This window comes from Engystomops pustulosus, chromosome 4 (genome assembly GCF_040894005.1).
Source record: "Engystomops pustulosus chromosome 4, aEngPut4.maternal, whole genome shotgun sequence".
Taxonomy (NCBI): domain Eukaryota; kingdom Metazoa; phylum Chordata; class Amphibia; order Anura; family Leptodactylidae; genus Engystomops; species Engystomops pustulosus.
In genome coordinates, this window is record NC_092414.1 from 17,555,351 (window position 1) to 17,572,951 (window position 17,601).

General features: G+C 44.6%; 1 protein-coding gene across 6 annotated transcripts in view; it reads left to right on the forward strand.

Annotated features, from left to right (window-relative positions):
• Nucleotides 1-17,601, forward strand: part of SCUBE1 (signal peptide, CUB domain and EGF like domain containing 1) — a 156,063-nt gene that overhangs the window by 113,347 nt on the left and 25,115 nt on the right. For all 6 annotated transcript variants that reach the window (XM_072145350.1, XM_072145352.1, XM_072145351.1 and 3 more), the window contains 2 exons: nt 6,651-6,767; nt 17,117-17,239. In XM_072145350.1, the coding sequence (XP_072001451.1) occupies nt 6,651-6,767; nt 17,117-17,239 (240 nt within the window). The remainder of the gene's footprint in view (nt 1-6,650; nt 6,768-17,116; nt 17,240-17,601) is intronic.

The following is a 17,601-nucleotide window of genomic DNA, read 5'->3' on the forward strand; positions in this document are numbered from 1 at the left end:
TAGCAACTAGTCATGGCTGTGATTGGCCAGGGGACAACCTCATCTTTGTAAAGAAACGGCACAGTTCAGACAAACGATACGCCTACTTCAGCGTCTACCCCGTACCGTACAGCACCATACATTGTATAATGGCCATGCTTGGAATTACAGCTCAACTTCACTCCCTTCAGACGAATACTGGAGCGTCTCTACTAAGACCCCTGCTGGGGGTGTAACTCATTAGATCTTATTTTGATCCTTATAAATACCACTTTAAGGGGAGAAAAAACGTGAAAATAGTACACGACCTGATGGTAACGTTGCATAAGACACTTCAGGTCACTTTGTAATTTCTCAGGGAGCGTCGTCAATCTCTCGGTACCTTCCCCCTGGTTAGACCATCTGTGCGCTATCCCTGGCTCTTTAGCAATACATTAAATCTTGTCAATACGTCCGATTGTAAGCTAATAGTAAACATACCCCGGTGTGTAGAGCCAGTGAAAAGCATTCATCTAGTGCCAGGGCATGCATTTACAGCATCTCATTGTCCCGCTAGCTCCATTCCATAGTGTTTGGATATTTAATGGTCCATTTGCACGTACAGAATGTTCTTACTCCTACTCTGCGGGAACCTCACATCCAGCCCGCGTCCAGCCACCGCTTAATGTTATTCCTCTGTTCCACTGTGCACGGGTCATTCCAAGTCTTTTCATGTTATCGATGTCTGCTATGTGCCGTACAGCTGTTTTTTTTTTTTGTTTTTTTTTGGTGGGGGGGTATTTTTTACAATTTTTTTTTTACACTTTTTCTATTTTTTTATGGTGTGTACAGAATTTTTAGCATATTAAAATTTGGCTGAGGACAACCCATTCTATAAATTCAAATAAACCCCTTTAAATTCAAGACAAGGTTTTCCTGGTCTATTATCTTATTTTTTAGGTAGAAATCTTGGGGGGATCTGAATAAATTTAAATGTGCCTCCTGGTTTGACCTCCTCGAACAAATCTAGCTTTTAGCATCCACTCTTTGTCACAGTTGAAATGTTTTTTTTCCTAGCCCGTTTACCGATCGTAGTTTAAGCACCATATATGCTAATTGGGCTCTATACTGTCAAGTGGGTGGTCTCAGACTATCTGCTCCAAGCTAGTACTGCCCACTTGACAGTATTGAGCCTTATAAGTATATAAGTATGAATTACCTTAATTGCTTGGACTACAGAAAAAAATTTCTAGTGCTTCAGAATCGGTGAAATTGGGTCTATCAAAGGAAGTGGAGTAAGTGGAAGTGGTGAAAGGTCCTATTTAAGTAAAAGTCTGGAGGAGTGTCCAAATGAAGGTGACGCCTATGTACTTCCTGAACTGAAATGATCCAATTCGCCGTCCTCTCGGACTCGTCCTATATTGTGTCATCAAGTCGAGAACATGGAGGAAGGTCATTACGCTCTACAGCACATTGGGGCAGATTTACTTACCCGGTCCATTTGCGATCCAGCGGCGCGTTCTCTGTGGTCCAGCCGGGATTTATTAAGGCAGTTCCTCCGACGTCCACCAGGTGGTGCTGCTGTGCTGAAAAGCATCGGAACGTACTGGAGTTCACCGAGCCAGGCTGAGTGAAGGTAAGTGCAAGCTCCACGATTTTTTTTTAAAAATGCGGCGGTTTTTTAGAATCCGTCGGGTTTTCATTCGGCCACGCCCCCCGATTTCCGCCACGTGCATGTCAGCGCCGATGCGCCACAATCCGATCGCGTGCGCCAAAATCCCGGGGCAATTCAGGGGAAATCGGCGCAAATCGGAAATATTCGGGTAACACGTCGGGAAAACACGAATCGGGCCCTTAGTAAATGACCCCCATTCTGTTCTACTTGTATCAACAACACGGGTTTTATACAATGAAGGGCATTTCAAAAATTTTCTGTAAGCTTGCCTTATGCACAATAAATTCTCAGACAAATGGCAGAACTCAATAAGGTTTGAAGAGCCAATATCCTCATGAACCAAATCTGAGCAGATGTCAGGTCTCCGTGGGTTTGAAGACCTCATAATGATTTGGGTTAAATGTTCACTACACTCTTCGGGCCCATTGTTTTATAGAGCTCTATGGTCATTATGCACATGTAGCGGCTCAGTTTGTGCCCACACCAAAAATAAAATCTATTGGACCATCACTGGTAACAAATGGAAGGGTTCAAGCTTCCCCAAGGCTGGCCCGGCCTTACTAATCATTGAACCAAAATTCCATGATTAAGTAGAATCGGAAGATCAATTTACTCCAATGACTGTGTGACAGCAACAATGTTTCATCGAGCCAACAGTGCAGCCTATAGTAGACCAGAATAGATCTGCAATGTAGGACATTTTTTGGCCTAGGTTTTAACTGCATGAACTGATTTAAAGTTTTTGGCCGAAATGTTTTTAGTTTTCAGTAGAGATGAGTGATAAGAACCTTTGATGCAATTTATTGGATTTGGATTTTTCGATAATGTGCTTGTTAAACTTTTGGAGAAAACTAGTAAGTTTGCTTATCTTTGCATTTTAAAAAATATAACCTTTTGACCGGTTGACCTTTTTGAAATTCCTAAGACTTTCACTATTTAAGTGAGTTTTTTGACTCCCTACTGAAGGAATGAGGCGAGATGTCCAAGAAGGATCACTTGGTAGCCCTAGTGGTGACAACACAAACTGCAGTGATAATTTATTCTATTTGTGCTCAAAAAAAGGTTTAGAAACTGTCCTCTTTCAGGACCTCTCTCTTCTTGGACCATAATTTGGACAGGGGAAATGGATAGGGGCCTGGGATTCTACAAAACCAGCCTAAAAGAAGAGAAACATTCCGTAGAAGCCATGACCTTCACAGGATTTGTCTTTCAAGTGAAGCAGTTTTATCTTCAGAGCTGTCATTCCTTCTGTATCTAGAGACCTGAAGTTACCCCTGGTAGTCAGACCTATCGGAGGCGGAGTCTTTTTTTGTCTCTGTCTCATATGGCTGACATACATTTAAACACCATCATTGGGTAAAGACTCAAATCATACCTAGTAGGGTAGTTATGTACTGTGTTGGCCATGGAGAGCAGAAGAAGAGCGAAGAAATCAGTCGATACGTTTTTGAGGATAACTGAGTATATTTGATGGTGGAGCTTTGGAGGTTACTAGTTCTCTTCGTCAGACATGATGTTATGCATTTTATACACAAGAGGCAGTGATCATTAAAGGAAATTAAAATTTTTTTTAACACAACAGATTGATAAATACAAGGACATCTTATTTACGACAGGACGGCCATAAACGCACTTAAATCTGTGAGGCGAGACAAGAGAGCCCTGGCTCTTATCTGCTCGTGGCCTCCAGGTCAGAGGTAGGAGGTCATGAATCTCCTCATTCATTTATACTCCCATTTCTTTCCTTCTTCCATTCTTTAATGTCCCATTAAAATAGTAATCTGCAAATCTTCCATAGTGTGGTCCTCTCTGGAGAAATGTGCAGCCACTGGGAGATCTTTCCTTTCATTTTTAATATCGGATCGGTGCGAGTTCATGCGCCGATGGAGTCTCTGGATTTTTCCCCAACATAAAGGCCTGTGGTTGGACACTGCTGACACATAATACGGTAGACCATATCAGAAGACCTGCAGGATCTGATGTACCTGCTGTGGTTGAGGTACAGGTACCTGGTCACCTGTGTAAATGTGCTGGCATGTTTTACACCTGCTTTGCAGGCAGGTGAGGTACCATTTTCTGATGGAGGTCTCAGGGCACTCCGGACAACCAGTTGTTTCAGGTTTGGTGGTTGCCAGAAGGACAGGAGAGGAGGGACTGGAAATATTTCTTTTAGTCTTGTGTCTTTATGCAGAATCGGTTGGAGTTCCTTGGCAATATGACGTAGGATCTCCAGTTGTGGGCTGTAAGTGACTACTAAGGGTACTCTGTTGGGTCTCCTAATATGTGATATACCTACTATGTTTCCAACTCCTCACGTTCAATTTCTGCTTGGCCGGAAGTTCTGTTGTACTCAGGACCAGCTACGGTCATGTACAACACTGATGTCACTATGCCAAATCCTGTGATCGCGACCACTTAACCGCCTACAGAAGTCACGTGATCACTGACACTTCCGACCAAGCCAGGAATGGACACGGCAAGACCAGATGAAGCTGTTGTCATAGGAAGTATGGATGACTTTGGTAGTCATCTCATGGATTCTAATTAATAGATTTCTTCTAACGATTCTTTAATAAACATGGAAATTGGATGAGCTTTATAATAAGGAATATAGAGTCTTAAATTAGAAATATTCGAGCATAATGTATATTTCATACCGTCATGTTATACACTTGGGACCCGCAATTCACAGTATAATTCTACGAATCTGTACTCTAGTGGTTTTCAAGTACAAGCAATATTTCCGCATCAAGGCTCAAGATGGTGAACTACTTTTTTTTTTTTTTTTTATCCTTTCCTCCTTTTAGCTTGCTTAATCCCTGTGAAGTGAAACACAAAACATGGCCTCTTTCAGACTATTTGTGCTAAGTAAATGACCCTTGGCCTATACAACCAGTCAGCCATGACATGGGAAAGTAAGTCTGTTGTGTCTCTTCTACTTTCTGGACACTATCCAGGAATGGGAATTTTCCTGCCCGAGAAATGTTCAACCGCGTGTCCGTGAAATCGGATCAGATATTTGCCGCGGATACTTTGTCATTCTCTTTTTGGCCTTTTAGTGTAATTAAGGGTTAATTGAATAGCTGAGATTTCATCCAAGTGTAGGGCTCCAGAATATTCATTCAGCTCCGACTTTTTTTCTCCAACCATGTTTTAGAAAAATGTTGGAGAACCTCTTTAGAACCGCTTGTTTTTTGTTTTGTTTTTTTGTTCCGAATGTCTTAAAATTCGACAGCAGCGTTAGTAATATGGCGTCCTAATGATAGGTGAGACTGGCTGACCATCTAATGTGTCTAAGGACCTAACAAATCCCAAAGGTAGATGTCCATGAGGTGAATAGAGTTCAATTTCAGCATCTTGGGACCTTCTGAACCCTGGCTGTCTGGCACGTGGAACCTTCTGAACTCAGGCTGTCTCTACCTTGATCAACTTTTAAAAAGATGCTACTCTGTTTATTCTGGCATAGTTGGAATTTTCTCTCTAGTTCCCACTGTTCCTGAGCAATCAATTTCATGTCCCATGGGTCAGAATGGGTGACAATCTGACAGAAGTAACCCAATTTATACTGTCAGAATGGTGGTCCTGGACTGGAAAACCTGGCCTCTCCTGTCTGTGATTTGAGGGCTAAAATATTGATTCTTCATGAACAGGGGTGGTGCTAAAGAAATAATTCCAGCTATTCTAGAATCAGTAAAACAATGCCGATTAAAGTATGCAAAATGTTGGGATTGATCAAGGTTTTGAGAGGTCCTCTTTAGGGTAAACCAAGCAGTTAAAGGGGTTTTCCCACAAGCTAAAGTTAGGCCCTATCCATGGGATAGGGCCTAATTTGCTGATCAGTGGAGGTCTCCGTGTCAAGACCCCCACGGATTGCGAAAACGAGGGGTCCGTCAGAACCCTTGTCGCTTCTTCAGACCTATCGAGCAGAGGGCACTCAACAATTCCCGTCGGCTCCATTGAGATTAATGGAACAGAACAATCATGCACGGCCGTCTACTCCATTAGTCTGATAGAGTGACGAGGGGTCAGACAGACCCCTCCTTTTCGCGATCTGTGGGGGTCTCAGCACTAAGACCCCCACTGATCAGCAAGTTAGGTTGTCTGGCAGCAGTTCTTCTGTGTTTCATAAATAACAGGTGGACACTAGACCAAGCGTCCACTTATTAAGGAGGCTCAAGGCATTATTGATGACTCTAGGATCAGTGTCCATTTCTGGGGTGCCCAACACCTGACACTACCTCCGACTAGATGTTTGAAGAGACTGTGATGTTCAGGCCAGCTATGAAGTTTCTTCATTGCTAAATCTTGAAACCCCTTGATCGGACCTTCTTAACTGTATGCTTGACCCACCCGAAAAACTGACCCAACCAAAAAAAGAAGTGTGGACAGTTACTTTTCTAGTAATATCCAATAAAGTGCCAAAATTATCAATGTGGGCAAGGATAAAAACTTTCAATAAATCGGGGCGTGGCAGCTTGGAACCAGATGTGGTGGATGGATCTTGGATGGAGACTTGGAAGCAGAGTAGTGAATGCCTTGTTCCAGAAGCTGTGACTGTGGACCAGTATTTGGTGACTGGTTGAATGAGAGGGTTTTTTTTTAAGGTTTCTAGCTTTTTCCTGGAATCTTCTATAGAAGTGACTCTTTGGTAAGCAACGGTTGGTGACTGTTTTGCCATTTGCATTCATTCCATGTTGTGGACCTGTTCCATGTATAGAGCTTTCAGTTGCATGCTTAAAGGTTACCCTGTAAAGAAGCTACTTCAGTGTTCAGTAATGGTTACCACTCTGGGGCATTCTATATAGAGGTGCCCTGTATATAAGGTATGTACTATTATAGAGATTTCTAGCGAGGCATGACTTCCCTTCTACCCTTATTTTGTCTTTGTGCTTCGTAATGGCATCTAAAGAACCTTGGAGGTACTTGCATGTCACTGTGCCGGGAGTATGTATGTGGTGAGCTGTAGTATTAGATCATGATGTAGATCAAAGAATCACTCGTTTTCTTCTACCTCTAGAAACGTGCGCTGTGAATAACGGAGGCTGTGACCGCACTTGCAAGGATACCGCGACGGGAGTCCGATGTAGTTGCCCTGTGGGCTTCACCTTGCAGCCGGATCAAAAGACTTGCAAAGGTTAGTAGAACAACAATGGTCACTACACTTCACCCTTGCACAACAGATCCCAACACAGTAGAGTACAGTACCATCATACTACGCCCTATAAAAATAAGCATGTGCCTTACAACTTATGATTTGCGCCAGTCCATGACAGATCCGGTGCAATTGCGCTGTATGATCTTTAAGATCTTCATAGACTACTGCTAAGCCTCATAGTAGGTAGTATTTGATATTGGAGGCTTTGAGCAGGGGTGTGTACTTCATTGTACAATCAAAGCAGGGGAGGGGCTACTTATATTGGAGACTCTTTAATATATACACTAGAAGTAGTAAGGGGGTTAAATTATACATTGGACTTTCTAGACCAGATGGATACCTTAATAATATCAATATCTTAAGGTAGGGAGCATGCTAGGGATTTTCTGTAAGGCTGGACACTATACAGGAGGTCTTGGCATAGGAACATATTGTGGGAATATGGGCAGAAAAGGCAATTTCTTTGAGCTTTTAGGCAGGGAGAGCACTGTATGGGAGCTTATAAAGAGGCCCTTACCCCAAGTGTAAAATGCAGAAGACCAGTATAGTAGACCAGAATAGTTCTTCAATGTAGAACATTTGTGGCTTCGATTTTAAGCATGAACTAATTTAGAGATCATAAGGGATTTTTAGCCAAAATGTTTTTTCGTTTTCAGTAGAGATGAGTGACAAGAACCTTTGATGCGATTTATTGGATTTTCGATAATGTGCTTGTTAGACTTTTGAAGATGCTTCCAGGAGTTTATGTCTTACACAGTGATTGTTTTAGCAACCTACCAATAGATTCTAGGCAGGGAAGGCATTGCAAGGGAGGATTTAGGCAGGGAGGACATTTCACAGTATGTTTTAGGCTCGGGGGAAATTGCTTAGACAGGGAGGACATTGTATAGAATTTTTTAGGCAGGGAAACCTTTATTTACTATATATTTGAGGCTATGAGGGCATTTTCTTTTAGGCAGGGAGAATGTTGTACAGGGAGAACATTTTACAAGATAATTTAGGCAGGGAGGACATTGCACACGATACTTTGGCCAGGGAGGACATTTTGGGGGATCCTTTGGGCGGGGAGGACATTTTACAGGATCCTTTGGCCAGGGAGGACATTGCACGGGATCCTTTGGGCAGGGAGGACATTGCACGGTATCCTTTGGGCAGGGAGGACATTGCACGGGATCCTTTGGCCAGGGAGGACATTGCACGGGATCCTTTGGCCAGGGAGGACATTACACGTGATCCTTTGGCCAAGGAGGACCTTGCACGGGATCCTTTGGCCAGGGAGGGCATTTTACAGGATCCTTTGAGCAGGGAGGACATTGCACGGGATCCTTTGGGCAGGAAGGACATTGCACGGGATCCTTTGGGCAGGGAGGACATTGCACGGGATCCTTTGGGCAGGGAGGACATTGTACGGGATCCTTTGGGCAGGGAGGACATTGTACGGGATCCTTTGGGCAGGGAGGACATTGTACGGGATCCTTTGGGCAGGGAGGACATTGTACGGGATCCTTTGGGCAGGGAGGACATTGTATGGGATCCTTTGGGCAGGGAGGACATTGTATGGGATCCTTTGGGCAGGGAGGACATTGTACGGGACCCTTTGGGCAGGGAGGACACTCTAAGGGATCCTTTGAGCAGGGAAGACACTGTATGGGATCCTTTGGGCAGGGAGGACATTGCACGGGATCCTTTGGGCAGGGAGGACATTGTACGGGATCCTTTGGGCAGGGAGGACATTGTACGGGATCCTTTGGGCAGGGAGGACATTGTACGGGATCCTTTGGGCAGGGAGGACATTGTACGGGATCCTTTGGGCAGGGAGGACATTGTACGGGATCCTTTGAGCAGGGAGGACACTGTATGGGATCCTTTGGGCAGGGAGGACATTGCACGGGATCCTTTGGGCAGGGAGGACATTGCACGGGATCCTTTGGGCAGGGAGGACATTGCACCGGATCCTTTGGGCAGGGAGGACATTGCACGGGATCCTTTGGGCAGGGAGGACATTGCACGGGATCCTTTGGGCGGGAAAGATATTTTACGGGATCCTTTGGGCAGGGAGGACATTTTACGGGATCCTTTGGGCAGGGAGGACATTTTACGGGATCCTTTGGGCAGGGAGGACATTTTACGGGATCCTTTGGGCGGGGAGGACATTTTACGCGATCCTTTGGGCGGGGAGGACATTTTACGGGATCCTTTGGGCGGGGAGGACATTTTACGGGATCCTTTGGTCAGATGGACATTTTACGGGATCCTTTGGTCAGGAGGACATTTTACAGGATCCTTTGGTCAGGAGGACATTTTACAGGATCCTTTGGGTAGGGAGAACTTTAGGGAGTATTTTACAGGGTGTTTTAGACAGGGAGGACCATGTCCCGGAGGCTGAAGGAGGGGTATGTACTATAAAGGTGTTCCATAGCGGTGGCCCAGACAGAACAGGAATACTCTTACATGGAGTACACTATACATAAGGCTCTAGACATCCTCATTGCAGTCTTAGAAGTCATTTTCAAGGTGTCCTGTGTAGTAAAAATGTAACTTGTTGATATTAAGCTTTAAATAGCAGAAAACCATTGAGTGAACAGCCAGGAAGTATGTGGCTTTCCCTTGATCATACCTGGGCTCCATCTAGACGTCCACAGAGACTTATTGAGGTGACAGCCCGGTCCTGTTTGGGTGTTTGTTTGTTACATCTTGTGCTGTAAGCGAATAACGCCTTCACACATTTCTAATTAGACGGAAAACCACACACAAATATTTAATAGAGTCAGGTCCATGTAACGTGCCTTGGGATCTCCCAAATAAGCAATTAAGACGGCACAGCCTGGAGATATGAAAATACCAGCCCGAGCCCGATATTAGCACTGAGCTGTCATTTTCCTGTGACTTTGTATTATGTTCCCTCGCAGTCTCTTGTGTGGGTCTTAGTCTGTATGTTTGCTGGTCAAGGTCAGGTCTGTTCTTTGGAAACTCCTGTGAAATGAGTTACTTGTATTCAGGAGCCTGAAGAGGCCAAACGTAGCGCTAAAAACAGCTGGTAATCTAAAGAAATGCACCAGAAAGACCCTAGATCCACTAAATCACTTACTGCATTTCAAGTCCGGTTTCATAGACTTTGTGTTGAAGAGCTTCCCATTTCCTGAAACCGATTGACATCTTCTTCCCAATGCACTGTATAAGAAGAAAGCTGTCAATCGGCAGGGGGTGGTGTGTTAGACCTTCTATGACTTGCTTGCTAGAGGATCTGATAAGACACCGTTACCACTACTTTATGTCGACTTTGTGACATATTGCCTTCAGTCAACCTTCAATCCTCAAGCCAAATGTCGGGTTTCTCTGTTGGCCACTGACTTCTGTAGAGAAAGCTACCTGTAGGCTACAGAGAGGTACCCGTAGGCTACAGAGAGGTACCCGTAGGCTACAGAGAGGTACCCGTAGGCTACAGAGAGGTACCCGTAGGCTACAGAGAGGTACCCGTAAGCTACAGAGCGGTACCCGTAGGCTACAGAGAGGTACCCGTAGGCTACAGAGAGGTACCCGTAGGCTACAGAGAGGTACCCGTAGGCTACAGTGAGGTACCCGTAGGCTACAGTGAGGTACCCGTAGGCTACAGAGCGGTACCCGTAGGCTACAGTGAGGTACCCGTAGGCTACAGTGAGGTACCCGTAGGCTACAGAGAGGTACCCGTAGGCTACAGAGAGGTACCCGTAGGCTACAGAGAGGTACCCGTAGGCTACAGAGAGGTACCCGTAGGCTACAGAGAGGTACCCGTAGGCTACAGTGAGGTACCCGTAGGCTACAGTGAGGTACCCGTAGGCTACAGAGCGGTAACCGTAGGCTACAGAGCGGTAACCGTAGGCTACAGAGCGGTACCCGTAGGCTACAGAGCGGTACCCGTAGGCTACAGAGCGGTACCCGTAGGCTACAGAGCGGTACCCGTAGGCTACAGAGCGGTACCCGTAGGCTACAGAGAGGAACCCGTAGGCTACAGAGAGGTACCCGTAGGCTACAGAGAGGTACCCGTAGGCTACAGAGAGGTACCCGTAGGCTACAGAGCGGTACCCGTAGGCCACTGATTAAGGAGAAAGGGATGGGGTGTGTCTGTGATTTACAGGCGGTTTCCATTGTAGGTGGCACTAGGTGCGAAGGTGAGCATCAAGGCGGCATCAAGAGCAGAATGATGGTCACCAGGAATGTTCCTCAGAGGAGGTTTAAAGGGGTTTTTCATTATTTCTGGAAAACCCCTTGGTGGCTGGGGTATGGGTGAAGACTGGAAGTACCAGCAGGACCCAGGAGGCAGAGAAGGATCACTCGTCTTTACCAAAATAGCTACTGACTTCTGCGGTGAGGCTGTAAATCCCAAACCTTCCCCTTCTCTTCTTAACAACCTATTAAGAAGAGAGACCCATTGGGAAATTAAATAAAGCAACAGAAAGGAGGGTGTCAGGTATTTTCTTCGGTCAAGAAAATCTACCATCATAATCCATTATGATAAACCAGGGACGTTACTCATAGACGCAGGCGCCGTAAATGTGGTAATCTTCTTATATTTCTTATCCTTGGCTTCCTTCCTTCTAAAATCAACTTTTAAAATGATGCTTATGAGCCAGAAGGGTTGTGGAGAGAGTTTCCAGAGTCCCTCTGTGCAGTAGATTCACACGCCATTACACTGTGCACTCCTCCCTCCTACTGGATGAGATTACATTAGGCAGACAGAGAGCCTGAACAGCCAACGTGACCAACTCTCTATTGTCCATGGGGTAAAAAATGGGTAAATACTTGTAGCCACCCAAAATGAGTTTTTTAACATCAAGTCATAGGTCCAAAGTCAACTGTCCCAACTTCGGAACCTTCCCCCCCAAAAATTGTAGTAATAGAATAATAAGGAGGCTGCTACTTTAATTTATCTTCACAAAGTGGTGGAATCCGAGTCAAAATGTTCTACTTAGTTGGAAGTTTTGGTATCGGGCTAAATCCGTCAACACTTGCTCCTAAAAAGTGTTTTTATTAAGGAAGACAAAATTAAAAAAAATTGGGATAGCCTTCTTTCAGTTGCCGGAGACCAAGTAAGGAATCGAAAATAGTGAGGATGAAGCCCTCGGAGCCGTAGCAGCTGTAATGGTCTTTCTATGCATTTGACCCCGTTCATGGATAACTCTCACAATACCTAGCGGATGAAGGAGAAGAGAACACATTCCTCTTATTACTTGGACGAGAGCTTTTTTCCTTACTGTGCAATCCTTGTTAATCTTCTGGCACATTGTTTGACTAGAGGGGTGATATCCAGGGCTTACACTAGGCAAACATGTCTCGAGCAAGCTGTCTCACTCCCATGGTTACTAAGGAGGGATCTACGGGCCTGCTCCAGGCAGGGAAGAAATGTAACATACATGTGTTAGTATTGACGCATACACGGCAATGTACGCAACCTCAGCGTGGAGCCTACGACTTCCACCAACTTGGGTTTGCTCTGGAATTGTCCATCTACGAGATCCTACAAGACCCTATTCTGGGAAAATATGGCTCGGCCTAAGAAGGTTAATGGGTTAAATTGTCCACCATTATATCACTTCTACAAATCCCCCCCCCCCTTGTCTTGTTGTCCAAGGGAAGTATAGTCTATTATATGGTTTGTCCTTTACGAGGGAAAGCCCTATACAATGGGATAATATGGGCCCTTTATGTAGAGGACTGCACCTGTTTATGGAAGAAAGGACCACGTTTTAGCCAATTATCCGTCAAGAGATGACAAATAGAAGGAGGTCTAAAAACAACTGTTTCGAGTTTTCTATTCCGTGACCTATTCAGCTAGGTCTGTGTATTGCCACCATTGTATAGGAGTTTGTATAGAGATCAGGTATAATCCTTTTTGTCCAGGTACTTAGCAGATGTCGGCCGTCTGCTCTTTCAAGCTTTTGTCTGCTTTCTCGAATTTAAAAATTTTTTTTTAAAAAAATTTCCGTCGGGAGCCCTTGCAGCAAGTGTTTGATTTTCTGGCACTGCCCCCACAGGGGAGACTGAGTATTACATGTATTACGATGGAAAGTATCAAATTATAATAATAGATAAGGTTGAAAAAAAGATTGAGGTCCTTCATGGATCTAGAAGAAGGCCCGAAACATCTGGAGATGCAGTTTGGCCCCGTAGTAGGGGAAAAATGTCACCCAAACTCCAAATTAATCCCATCCCAAAAATGGGAATCAAAAGTCCCACCTCAAAAATGTGGTTGACTTGTTCAAGTTTGGGTGTATGTGGTTGGGAAATTGTGGGTCGTCTATAATAATATCCATTCTCTGGTGTTCATAGTTTCAAAAAGTTCGGAATTAGAGATGAGGTTTCTGTTTCAGGCGCGTCCCCGGCCAATCACAGCCAAGGCTAGGAACTAGAGGCGTCAATTGTCTGTTGGATTGTCTGTTCGGCCACCATTCCGGCAATATGTCTGGTTCGCGTGGGACACGCCCAAATCTGAGCGAAAATTGTAGTCCGTTCATCGCTATTCACAATCTCATCTTAGTATAGGTTCTCTATAAGACTTTGGACTGGCCAGAACCCCAAATTCCTTTATGTATCTCCAGTCAGTGGAGCTAAAGGATTATAGAAAGAATGAGTTGGTCAAAATTCGAGCAACGTGATACGGAATAAATATTATAGTTGATGGAGACATCGAGGAACCTCAAGTAGTAGACTTGGTTGCAAGTCCCTCAAGTCCAAACTATAATCCTGCATCACTATGGGCAAGAATCGGCCAATAGTGAGGGGGAAAAAATAGTCCGTTCCATCTCCTTATGTGTCAAAACCTTAATAACTAAAAATCTAAGATTTCGACAAAATTTAAAAAATATATATAAAATTAGTAAATTATTAAATAAAAATTTTAAAAAATGCCAGAACCAGCAATAGTTATCTAATCCGATCAAAATGTACTCAAACTTTTATGGTGTATCCCCCTTCTTAAAGGGTATTCCAGGCTTAGAACATAGCCAGATCATCCAAATAGTTGCACACAGGAGTTGTGGGGCTATAACAAAATGTAGAAGCTTACCCCTCCCTCAATATTTTTTATTAATAGGGTTTTCCCATGAAACATGTTAGGATAGGGCCTAACTTGCTAATCGGCAACAAAAGTTCACGAGAACGGGGGGGGGGGGGTCCGATGTAACATAGTTGGACCCCTTGTCACTCCCTGAGAAGAGCGGAGCAGCCGGTTAACCTGTTCATCTCTGTAGGGCTGAGGGAGCTCCATAGAGATGAACGGGGCAGCCCGGACATTAGTGTCCGGCTGCTCCACTTATCTCAGGGAACGACGAGTCGGACCCATCGTTCTAGTGATCTGTGGGGGTCTCATCACTGAAGACTGTATCACTATAGATAGGGCCTAACTTGTTTTGTGGGGAAAATCCCTTGAGGCTTAAGATTTTTTTAAATAAAAAATTATTTAAACACAGTCCATCTTACCCAGACACCTTATTACTCTGTAGTTCTTTCTCAACACCAGATTTCTTGTTATATATATATTAGAAAAGATTCAAAAATCTCCCAGAGTGATAAAACTGTCTGCTAGCAGCCACCACTAGGGGGAGCTCCATACTTACGAATTAATACAGTTTCCACTGAACATAATGGAATCTGTACTAATCTCTAATCGCTCCACTGTAGCTATGCTCCTATTCAAATGAATGAAATATGCCCTTCAGTTACCAGAACTGACCACTATAGAAAGGATGGCGCTGTCTGCTTCCATTCTCTATGCAGAGAGCGGCAAATCCGTGAGGAAGCCATGTATCCGACCCACACCCATTCTATGGAAATGTTATTCATTTTTTTCCCCTTAAGACCCCAATACACATTCAGTCTTCTACGGAAGCATCTACTACACCTCCGTTACAACCTGTAGAGCGTCTCCACATTGCTCCTGTGAAAGCCGTTTACGGCTCATCTGCAACCCCATTCAGGTTCACGCCGCACCAGTAACGGCACCAGCGCTTCCAGATCCGGATTAACTCTGGCGGGTCACTTCCAGTGTATTTTCATGAGCCCCTTAAACCTTTTATCAGCCGGCGTCTGGTCCTCCTGACCGGAATGTGTGTGCGATTGTCTCGGGGTCTTACACTAGTGCCAAGCCACTGATATTCTACGGAGATCTCTGGCTCCGAGGCGTTCCCTAGAACTCTTAATCCGGGGCATTAAAAACGTGAAGATATTGGAAGAGGAAGAATATCAGACACTATAAAGCAACATTCCATGCCGAGGTCCAACTCCATCCAAGATACCTTGGCTGCTCCCAGGCCGGGTCCGCTCCGAAAACCTGATAGGACTTGTGGGATGTGGAAATAGCCCCACTTTGGTCTATAGGTGGAGTCAGGTATTACAACCAAGTCCTGTTCCAATCAATCCATGTACAGATTTAGAATGACTTAGTAATTGCCCCCAGTTGGAAGCATGGATACGCACGGTTGGTTTGCACTCTCGTGTCTATGGAACATTGGGGGCAACTTATGGAGCAGATGTCCTGGAAGTCCTACAGTGAAAAGAGCACAGGTTCCGTGGCGGATATATAGACTGCCGTGGGCCCTGTGCTGTATGAAAATTGTGGACCCCCCCTCAACTAGTCCAATATATTTTAATGATTTGACATTTACTGCAAACTTCCAAAAGGGGGGGAGTCCCTTTTGCTGACTTGAGGTTCAGCAGTTTAAGGACCTTTTAAAGGACATTCGAAGGTCCTGGAAGGACTGCTGTATACATGTTGATAGCCAGCACATCTGTATGATTTCGGGGCTGCAGGGCCCTCTCTTTATTATGTTACAGGTGCCCATGGGTCACAGGCAGCTGCCTAAACCACCCATATTGTAATCCTCTACTGCCCTCTTCAGGGCACTTTTGCTCCTCCATTTTCCCACCCACTTGGATCCTAGCAGGCAACAGGGGAACAACCCCTTTTGAGGAACAATATTTTCTGGTAAATTTTTAATCCTAGCGGGAAAAACCTTTTTAAAGCTGTTACAAAAACTGTGCCAGACTTGTTGAGGTTTAGCTGCAGTACTCTTCACAACCTTTTCGACTGGTGTGGCGCTATTTTCTGATCTTACACAATCATAGGTTGCTCCAAAATATCATAATTTTTATCTAAGCTGCCTTAAAGGGGTTGTAGTGATCGGAAATAAAAATCCCATCTACACTGAGCTGTACCCTGCAATTCCAGATAGAGCCTGCGGGCACAAGTGGCGCTATGACCCATAAGCCCCTGTACTCCTTGCTCATTGTATGTCTCCTGCCTGCTCTTATATCTCGCCGCGCTCAGGATCGCTCAGCTGGCTTTAATTTTAGATATTACACATCAGTTGGCAGCGGAGAAATATGCTGTTTTTATTGTAAATAGTAGAGCGCACTCGAAAATCTCGCTCCCTGGGAAATGGAGCAAAAGAAAACAATAGGTCTGAGATTCGCTTTTGTCAAGGTGCAGCCCTTTTCTTCCATAGATTGTGTGGAATGGAAATTCTCTGACTTTAAAGAAGGTGAACAGTAAGGGGGCGCTATAATGTGTGAAGCCGGGTTCATATGTATGGTAACACATGGCAGCTTGTAAAATTGCGAGTCTAATTAGCATATTGGTTGGCAGGACCAATAGCATTGGTTGCTCAGGTACGATGGTGGCTATTGACGATGGTGGAGGTGGTAATAGGTCCTGTTCATGGAGGGAACCCAGAGGGATGTGTTTGACCTCCTCACAGCACCTCCACAGGGGAATTGAGGAATTACACATTTTCAGTTAAGTGCAGTAGGATATCTGGGTGATTCTCCTGTCCTACAGAACGAGAGGGTTTTCTTTGTACCCGCTCTCTGTTCCGTCTGAAATGTGAGTGTCCATTAGGTGGTCTGCCTTGGATTAATTCCCCTTGTACGAGACAGGTCTTGGGTTAAAAAAAAATCATAAATCGCAACCGCCGAGTAACTCCAGAAATCCGATGTAATCGGTGAGGGAACCTAAAATCTACAGCACCTCCACAGGGAGGATGGCCAGTTGTACATTTCCAGGTAAATTCAATGGGCTGTCTGTTACTCTGGGGGTATGGCGAGTCCTCCAGAGCAGCAAAAAAGTTTTTGTAGCCACTCGTTGGTCTGTAACTACATCACTATGTCTCAGTTTCTCCAGTCCGTACTGTTATGTCTAGTGCAGGACCTAAGGGGTGGAGCGTGATACAAGAATTATTTGTATCGAAGACAAGCTCCGCCCCAAACACCCTGCAATGAGCGTTAATAAAAAAAAAAGTTTTGGGACCTCCATGAAAATCTGTAACGTCTCACTGGTTTCCAACTTTTTTTTTCAGATATTGACGAGTGCTTGGTGAATAACGGTGGATGTGACCATTTTTGCCGTAATACCGTCGGAAGCTTTGAATGCAGCTGCCAGAAGGGATACAAATTATTGACGGATGAGCGCACCTGCCAAGGTAAACCAGAGTCATCCAAGATTTATCCTAAATTTTTCCTCCAGTTTTTGTGTAAAAATAACTTAGATAAGTTGTTAGACAAGTTTGTGATTAAAGTCAACTGAGGATAGGTGGTAACTGATTGATAGGTGTCCCAACATTAAGACTTCCACCAATCCCATGAATGAAGCGCATTCCGAATGTTATCACCCTTCTCACAAATCACACCCGGAATTATGTCACCAAACCCATCATTCTACATGAAAGTGGTTACCATGGACATTTAGACCATAAATATCTGACGGATAAGTATCTCCGAGCTTTCTGTTCTGGTAGTTGGCCCATTCTCTAAATCGGTTATGGTAGCAGAGGTGAGTTCATAA